Source organism: Ylistrum balloti, unplaced genomic scaffold (genome assembly GCF_031769215.1).
Source record: "Ylistrum balloti isolate Yb309-2 unplaced genomic scaffold, AGI_CSIRO_Ybal_v1 Utg371844, whole genome shotgun sequence".
NCBI classification, from domain to species: domain Eukaryota; kingdom Metazoa; phylum Mollusca; class Bivalvia; order Pectinida; family Pectinidae; genus Ylistrum; species Ylistrum balloti.
In genome coordinates, this window is record NW_026782914.1 from 34366 (window position 1) to 43928 (window position 9563).

At 34.2% G+C, this 9563-nt stretch overlaps 1 protein-coding gene across 1 annotated transcript; it reads left to right on the plus strand.

The window, feature by feature from the left end:
* Positions 1 to 388: 388 nt before the first annotated feature.
* On the plus strand, positions 389 to 5225 carry LOC132563744 (keratin-associated protein 5-4-like). Its single transcript, XM_060228494.1, has 11 exons — positions 389 to 404; positions 1071 to 1178; positions 1765 to 1872; positions 2127 to 2316; positions 2697 to 2815; positions 3118 to 3243; positions 3718 to 3804; positions 4060 to 4167; positions 4372 to 4491; positions 4668 to 4781; positions 5149 to 5225. The coding sequence occupies exons 1-11, from the start codon at positions 389 to 391 to the stop codon at positions 5223 to 5225; spliced, it is 1173 nt and encodes a 390-aa protein (XP_060084477.1).
* The last annotated feature ends 4338 nt before the right edge of the window (positions 5226 to 9563 follow it).

The following is a 9563-nucleotide window of genomic DNA, read 5'->3' on the forward strand; positions in this document are numbered from 1 at the left end:
TTTACAATATTTACGTTGTTGTGTTGCTTGTTGATCGTTCCACCTAGTGCACATGACTTGTGAACATCGTTTATCAAAATCAAATAGGCTGGAACTCATAGTTCACGTAATAATTGTAAGCAGCATGTCTAAACACTGGATTGGCTTATCAATTAGCAACAAAGATATGCTAAGTAGATGATATCCAAAAGATGTCGTGTGGAACCCGTGCCGTGTGAACTGTTTAATTTGCACACGGCACTGGCTTTGCGAACGTCACCCTTTCTATGATAAAAGTTTGCACACCAAAATCACAGGGCCTATAAAGGCGTGACATTTTACAGTTGGTTTAACGCCGAAGATTCGATCAATCAACTCATTTCAAGAGGATTTCAACACAGACTGCGAAATGTGCAAGACTGAAGGTAAGTAATTTTTGATCAACAATTTGCTATCAGATGATGAAGCCGATATTTAAATTCTAAAGTTTGTTCCCTAAAAACTGCCAATTTTGGAACTATCTAGCACTGGCACAGGAAATAACATGTGATTTCAACTTCTTTTTGTCTCAGTTTCAAATATATTAACATGGAACCTTTAGAAGTGACATTCAAATATGAACATACATTCAAACGAGATTCCTCATACAATAACACATTGACGATTAAAACACCAATTCGAACATTTTGTCAAACTAGATTTAAAGGTGTAAAGAATACCAATTTTGTCATAAAAGATAATTACAAAACATTATGTATGAATGCGTGTAAATCTTTCATTTGTTCTGTTTGGCGTAATTGTACTAAATGTGAGTTAGGAGTATGATTCTATGGATTTTCTATGGTATTTCTAAGTGAAATCAGAATAAAAACATTTAATAATTTCCTAGCAAGTCTAACTCAGACCTATCCTTTCGTGAATGTTATTATGTCTGGAGGTAAGACCAACGGATTTTCTGTTTCAGAATTTAAAATTACAAAGTTTTAAAAATACAAATTGAGATATTTCATATTAATGATTAACTATAGAGAAGAGATGATGTAAATATTCACTGGTAAATGAAGTATGTAAAATGTTGCTTTTCCCTTCAGCTGATTTGTGTGCCAAGTGTTCAGAGGGGAGCTGCGACTGTACTGTTACAGACTGCTGTAGCAGCAGCTGTAGTTGTCCCAGATGTAAAGCCAGCTCCGAAGGCTTAGGTAAGCCAAAAAAGAACTTTATTTCTTATTTGTAAAAACGAATTCAGCATTTAATTATTTGTCTTCGATATTCTTCAGATAATAATAACTTAGGTATGTTTCAAATTTAACAACATCCCTTAGCTCGTTATAGTTTGCAAATATTTTGAAAACATAAATATCATGGTTCCAAACCAGATTAATACTATATATTATCGAATCATGAGCTTTATTGCTATCAGATGTGTCTGACGTTTGAAAACAAATTATTTGTTAAGATTTAATAGCCTTAGCTTTAAAAATAGAACAGGTCTACATATCATGTTATGAATTGGATTCTAACAGATGTATTATTGTAATTACATAGAAACGTGGGAATACTACATTGACGGCTGTCTCTTACAATATAATATACAAATAGTTGAAGTTGAGGAATGTTGTATTTACATTTCAGCGGCTAAGGGTACTACCTGTCCTGATAATCTTTGTCAGAAATTAAAATTTAAACTAATTGAAATATTCCATATCAGTGATAAACTAGAGAGAAGTGAAATAATGTAAATGTTCACTGATAATTAAGTATGTAAAAAGTTGCTTTTCCCTTCAGCTAATTTGTGCGCCAAATGTTCGGAGGGGAGCTGCGACTGTTCTGCTACAGACTGCTGTAGCAGCAGCTGTAGTTGTCCCAGATGTAAAACCAGCTCCCAAGGCTTCGGTATGTCAAAATAGAACTTTATTATTATTTTTAAAATCGAATTTAGCATTTAATTCTTTGTCTTCGATATTTTTAAGATTTAAAAACCTTCGCTTATATGAAAAGAACAGGTCTACATATCATGTTATAAATTGCATTATCACTACTATATTGTTGTAATTACATAGAAACGTGGGAATACTACATTGACGGCGGTCTCTTACAATATAATATATAAATAGTTTAAATTGAGGTATAATGTATTTACATTTCAGCGGCTAAGGGTACTACCTGTCCTGATGGAATATGCCAACTTGGACGCGAGTGTGAGTGTGGCGACTCTTGTCAGTGCAGTGACGGATGTCAGTGTCCTCAATGTAAAGCCGGATGCAAAAATGCTGGTAGTGTGTCTCATTTGTTATGCACAATGACCTTTAATCAGAACGATCAATATAATAAGACAACATTTTTAATTGGGTCAAACAAGGATTTGATCGACCAATTAATTATTTTCTATAACAGCATACTTGCTATGTCAGAAAGTAGTTTTATTGGTTCACCTCTATTTTACTTTGCACTGTCTCCTTGTTTTATTCCTTCTAATGCAATCATTGTTATTATTCTGAAGTCAGCAGATTTTAGTGATCATGTTAAGGGCTTTTGAAACACGCACAACACAGGGTATTAAGAAATAGAGACCGGATAGTTCAATTCTTCATTTGCTGTTTGCTTCTACGTTATGGTGGTAAGCAATTTTGATAAAAGCTATATTTGTACATAAGAATTTACTCTTGTCAATGATGAAGCAGTTTTATAAACAGGCTACATTAACTAACGTAACTTACTTCTGCTGTAGCCGTGTACTGCGCCAAGTGTCCTGGAGGGAAGTGTGGTTGTACTGGTGCAGACTGTTGTACCAAAAACTGTAGATGCCCCGGATGTAAGAGCGGATGTGGATGCTTCCGTGAGTTGCTATATGACCTTAAGATATACAATTTCTTCATTTTAAAAGATGATTTTCGGTAGCATGGTTTATATTTGATAATAGTGTCTGAAGTTAATTCAATAACAATAAATATCTTATCCTTAATATAGATATTACGACAGTATTCAAATTTCTTTAAGTGTTTTTTCCATGTCATTATGATGCGAGGATGTTTTATCACTTGTATACCGCTTTGTATAGATTTTGTAAAATGGAAATTCAATCAAGTCATCAATCACTATTAAACAAGTTAATTTATGATAATGGTCCTTTTCATATAGCGAAGAAGGGTGCCATCTGCCCTGGTGGACAGTGTCAGGTCGGACGTGCGTGTGAGTGTGGAGATTCCTGCACGTGCAGTGACACTTGTGAATGCTCTGTCTGCAAGGCTGGCTGCAAGTGTGGAGGTAATGCTGTTTAATGGTAGTGTACACTTGTATTAAATGTTAATGCTATCTTCACATTAGAGATTTCCGTATCCGTTACATGACTAAGTAGCAGTAGGAACAGAAGGGATGGGACAGTTAATAGCATACTCCTTAGTTGTGTTGGATATTATTTGATAATGCGAGTAGTAGCATTGACAAAATGAGGGGTTTGCCACCTGTTGCATATAAGGATTTCGGGTAGATATATACAAAGACTCTTAGTTGTCAGTAGTCATAGTTTCAATCTCTCCCAAATGTATTCATTATAAAAATACATAAGTCGATCAAAGTGGTTTGCAAATGAAAATTTATTGAAGTCGGTTAGAAATCTTGGTTGTTCTACAGATAAGATATAGAGGTACCCCGTTGCACATGTCCACTGGTTGATATTTTAATGGGCGATAAAACTTACAAACATATCCAGTCGCTGATTCTATTCTTCTTACATCCCAGGTGCCAATGCTGTATGTTCTACGAACTGTCAATCAGGACAATGCTGTGGAACTAGTGCTTGTCAGTACAGGTGCAAGTCGGCTACAGGTAAGTGCTCTCTTTATATTAGACGCTACAATTTGAAAAAAACAAGTCTATTTCTATTTCAATGCCATGATTGATCGAAGTATATTCGATCATTAAGATTCCATTCAACGTTCTGCCAACATCTTATTTCCTTCTAACATATTATATTGATTATATCATGTTAAACAAAGACAATGTGACTAAGAATGGTTACGGTACGTGTAACGAAATTGCTGTCGATTATCAGAATTTTGTTAATATTTACCTCTTTCACAGCTGTGTTCTGTGCCAAATGTTCCGGAGGGAGGTGTGGTTGTACTGGTGTGGATTGTTGTACCAGCAAGTGTAGATGCCCCGGATGTAGAGTCAACTGTGGATGTTTCTGTAAGTTGTGACACCACTTAATTTCAATGATCATTTTGGTGAAAAGACTCTTCATACCCTCCTTTTTTGATAAGTCCATGATATCTTTCTGCAACTACGCCTTAATATCATTGGATATTTTATCAGAGGTATGATCGTTTATTATTGTAATTTTGACTGACTACAGTGTAATAATAAATATTAAATAATATTATTCTAATTCAGCTGCTAAGCGAGCTACTTGCCAGGATGGAGCTTGCCACAAAGGGCGTGCATGTAGGTGTGGCTGCAAGTGCAGTAGCGCATGCCAGTGTCCATCCTGCAAGGCTGGGTGCAAATGTGCAGGTAACATTGTTATATATTCATTTAGGTGTCTTAAAATCGGTATTTGTTCGTTTCTGTTTCATGAAAAACATAGGTAGTCTTGATAAAACACATATAAATCGTAATTTATAACAAAGTGTTCGACATACCTATGAAATGTGCCCCATGTTAATGTGTTTTAATATCCACTCTTTCAGGCTGCAATTTCGTGTGTTCTGCAGAGTGTGGATCTAGACAGTGTTGTGGAACAAGTGGATGTAAATGCAACGGCAAGTGCGCTTGCAAGAAGTGCAGATGCACCTGCGCATCTGGTAAGCATTTCAAATATTGCATGTCAATAAAAACAGAGTTTGTACTAAGTAAACTGGATAAGAGTTGTATTTTTAAGCTTTCCTGAAGATTTTAACAGCTGCACTACTACTTTAACTAAGTTATTTGGCTCATCATGTCAGTTTTTTCCACAGAAACGGTTTGTGTTTAGTTTGTTTATTGTTTTCCCCCTTCTTTTTTATTTATAGATATACATTTAAATTTAATAGAAAGATCGCAGTAGTTTCCACGACTTATATCGCCTGAAGATACACTGAACTGTAAATGATGATCCTCGGTATTTGCTTTTTTACTAAGCTGTAAATTAATCACTTAGACATAATAATTAAACCATATGTCTCATTTTAGGGAACTGCACTTGCGATAAAGGATGTACTGGACCCTGCACTTGTAGATGTGCTGCATGCTGCACATGTAAGCAGTAAGTGGTGACGTCATTGGATGGATAGTCCCACTGTTTCTCAGTTTCTGCGGACATCATTATCAACATTTACGTATTCAACGTGTTATTCAAAGAGTTTATTTGTATTTTAATGGAAAGTATATTAACTGGTGATTTCAATGTGATCGTTCGCTTACCAATTAATTGTATTCCCAATCATTGTCATATCTCAGAGTTTTGTTACTATAGACGGATTTAAATAAAATATGGCTTCTACTTTTTTCGGCGTTGATAATTTATGTATATGTTCTATAGTCACGATTATCTCCTAATCCTTTTTACAGTAAGATCTATAGTCTTTACATGTTTAGAAACGATTGAAAATAGGCGCCTTCCTTTTAGTTCCATTGTCTGCGTACAAACCGAGGACGTTATAAGTAAAGTCTTTATAATCAACCATACCAACATCAACAAACTGAGACATTGACGTGTAATCTGTAGTACCAGGTTATCTTCTCAATGGACACATTGACTGGTAACCTGTAGTACCAGGTTATCTTCTTAATGGACACATTGACTGGTAACATGTAGTACCAGGCTAGATATTAGACTAGTTACTTGCAGTACCAGAGTTGATACCCAGTGAAATTTCCATTTGAAAATTAAGAGGTGAATGCTAAATTGACTGAGAGAAAGATCAAAGTCTAAATGGGGAGGTGACTAGCCCAATAATCACATCAAGTTCATCATTTTCATATATCTGATAACGTAAGGTGTATACAGAAATTAAGTTACCTAATCTACTTTTACAACACTTGTTGGGTATTACGGAAATATTAAAACGACTCAATATTTACTTGACTGACCTCAATATGAACATCTGCATTGATCTGCTATATATGTGTAATAACTAGTCAATAGTCCTAAGAAATATTTTACAATAATTGTTAATCTAAATATTGTACCTATATTAATCAGATTTTTCCTGTCCGCATGGGGTCTTATTGTTTGAGAAAATCGAAGTGTCCTAAGGAAAACTTACGTGGTTCCCACACTTTCCATGTCATGTCGTGTATTCGAATCCTAGACGTTTACGTAAAATAAGCGTGTGTTGCCATTGCGCCATCCGATCATTCAAAGCATTTTTCACATGTTAATTGGAATATTTGAACTGTATCAATATGAAGAGAGACGCAATTGATACAGTGTTTCCTATTTCAAATCACATATATGATCTGGTGATATAATAAACAATACATTGACCATCGTATATACCCATCAAATTTATAAATCAATGAATAATGCTTAAGATTTTCCTCTTGTGAATTTTCTATTTACTGATATAAAATCCTTTGTTCCCCAATGGTGGTACATGTCAGAGCCAATCGATATTCAATGTCGTGTGGCATATACCACGATATTTGTGTAAGATGTCGACAACTGACAAATACACAACACCGGTTCCAACAGGTGCAGACTGTTCAAGATAGTAAGTCTCGCGGTCATTACAACGATTGCATTTCTTTTTTATTTACCTTGTTATCATTTTGGGAATGTGACATAACTTGTTCATCCGGAACACATGTTCTTATTCTCCATGGTGTTTTATAAATGTTTCCGTGCAAAACTTGCTTTTGTTCATGTTTTGCCATAGTGTCATCGAATTTGAGTTTGAATTAAAATTCTCTTGTCTGTTTCTTTTACGTTTCTGGACATACTTCGGTTGATGAAAATTTACAATTCGGATGTCATTGATAATTGTTTGATATTAAAATAACACTAAACTCGGGGTAACACTGCATGTAATAGTAATGGTGTAATTTGACACATTAGTCAAAAATAACGCGAACAGTTTCCTCTCTTATTTAGTTTATTGTCTACTTATAACTTACTGAGTAGGTAACAGTCAATTACAGGATCTTCAAGGAAATTAATAATAAATCAAAACACCATTTTTACATTGTTTCATATATATTGATAATTTTGCCTTGTATAATAGCATTTATTTGATGCAACACTGCTTCATGTCGCTTGGCGGTAGAAGAAATAGTTTACTCTATATTGAAATTCAGGTACATTCTTCTCTTGACATACTTGTGTAACTGGTTACCTCAGGGCAGTCACTCCTCGATAGTAATATTCTGATCATAAATATATAAATATAAAAAAAAATCAATCCCTTTGTTACTCTAGGGTTTTGATATCATTATATCGGATAGTAAAATCTACAGTGCTCTAATATATACTTTGTCATAGAAGGTCCAGACTAGCATTACACATTGATAATGCGTTTTTGTGTCTGTTGTATGAGCTTCAGCTAATCTCTTCGATAAGCATTAACCCATTGTAACTAGTTTTGATGTCTTTTATCATTTCGAGTGAAACTTCAGGTAAAGCAGCTTTAAAAATAACGGAAATTGTACCAGGGGCGCATTTGAATGTAGATGACTGCAACTTCACGGATATTTGCCATTATGCATTCTTCATATTGCAATTGATATCCTATGTTCATACCAGTTCACACAAGTAGCGTGACTGACTTTCGAAAGTGTTGATTCAATGGAGTTCAACAGCAATGAATTATTCAGTCTTACGACGGAAGAATAAGAACAATAAAAAGAAGATATTTACAAGAGATATATTTAGGTCACATCTAAGCAATATTGTCATATCCCATACATTATGTCTTGGAAAAACCTCAGCAACGGATTGATCATGTGGATATTTTTTTGAAGAATATATTAATAGCTTGATAGAAAACATGATGAACACTCGTATAAAAAGTCTACATATATCAAGAATATATCAAATAAATACTGCAAAAATAATTATTCACATAGATTACCTATAAATCTGAAATATGGCATTCTCAATCACAACAGAATGTTAAAATAACAAATAATGAATTTAAAATTCAGGCAGAATTGCTAGAAAACAATGCGACGCTCCATCCAGCAAGGTTTGAGGAGTATCAAAGACACCACCTCTTACTGCTAACACGTGCAGTCACTTGCTGTGACCGGGTCGTAAAGAGTTACTTCCCTGTGGTTATAAGATAACGTGTAGTTCAGAACGCATCATAACTCATCACAGTGCCGCCTTTATTTACAGCCAGTAAACAGAAAATAAGTCAACTGACTGATACTCTGTGGGTGTTTGTCTGCATTTAAGGTCAAATGACAAGTGTCATTCAAACTCAGCATCAGTTATGTTGTTTGCACTTTTCTCCAGAGTAACCAATGGCTTTATATTTTTTGACGTCAATATATTCATGATCAAAATATTACCATACAAGAGTGACCAGCTCTGAGGTAACCAGTCACACAACTATTTCAAGAGGAGAGAAATGCATCAGAAAAAAACCCGTTCTCTTCTAACTCCAACCGACATGAAGCAGTATTGCATCAAATAAATATTAATTGGAATGAGTTATCTCCTTAGCCCGTCCTATCAGACAGCAGGGTGTTAAAGGTCAGTTAAGGTAAACAAATAAATAATGATAATATACAAAGTCAAGTTATAAAAACATGATACAACGTAAAAATGGTGTTTTTAAAATTATAGCTTTCCTTGAAGATCCTGTAATTGACCGTTACCTACTCAGTTACTCGTTCACTATTGACTAAAATTTTAAAATAGATGATTGTCAAATTGGGTTCAGTCAAGTAAATATTGAATAAATATTGAATCCATGCGAAGTACTTTAACATATTTGTGATTGTGTTGTTTTAATATCTCAACCAAAGTTGTACAATAAATTAGGTAACTGAATTTCTGTATACACCTTAAGTTACCCGATATATATAAATTATGAACGTTATTGGACCAGTGCAACTCCCCATTTTTTAATTTTTATTTTTTATTTTTTTTTTAAATTTTGGAATAATATTTTTAACATCTACATACATTTATAAAGAAACATAGGACAATAACACTGCATTCTCATTATGATTCACACATACAGATACACGCTCTCTCACACGCACCTGCATACCATACTTGCACACTTATTAATATCCTTATTTAAGTAAGACGACTTCTTTTTAATTTTTTTACACTCGTATTACTCACACAGACATATTTGCATCAAGAAAAAATAAAGTAAGACAGAAAGAAGGTGAAAGGAAAAGATGTGAAGTTCATTTCATTTCTATATTTGCTAGTTTCCCACCCAAGTTTGATATTATAATTTCCTCTATATATAAAACCACAAGGTAAGAAAGAGCTTAAGTTGTGGAAAATATCTTTAAAGAGAGATGTGTAAAGAACTTTTATTAGATACATATTTGGCAAAACTGTCAGGCTTTAGTGTTTATTATTAGATATCAAGTTGAAAGAGGTTTCTCCACTTACTCAGGGTATTAGTAAATTTTGCTTTTGC

What these genes read in the sequence shown, in the direction of transcription:
- LOC132563744 (XM_060228494.1), top strand. An exon ending in AACCAGCTCCCAAGGCTTCG is followed by an intron (nt 1,873 to 2,126) that starts GTATGTCAAAAT and finishes TTTACATTTCAG; the next exon opens with CGGCTAAGGGTACTACCTGT. An exon ending in GATCAATATAATAAGACAAC is followed by an intron (nt 2,317 to 2,696) that starts ATTTTTAATTGG and finishes AACGTAACTTAC; the next exon opens with TTCTGCTGTAGCCGTGTACT.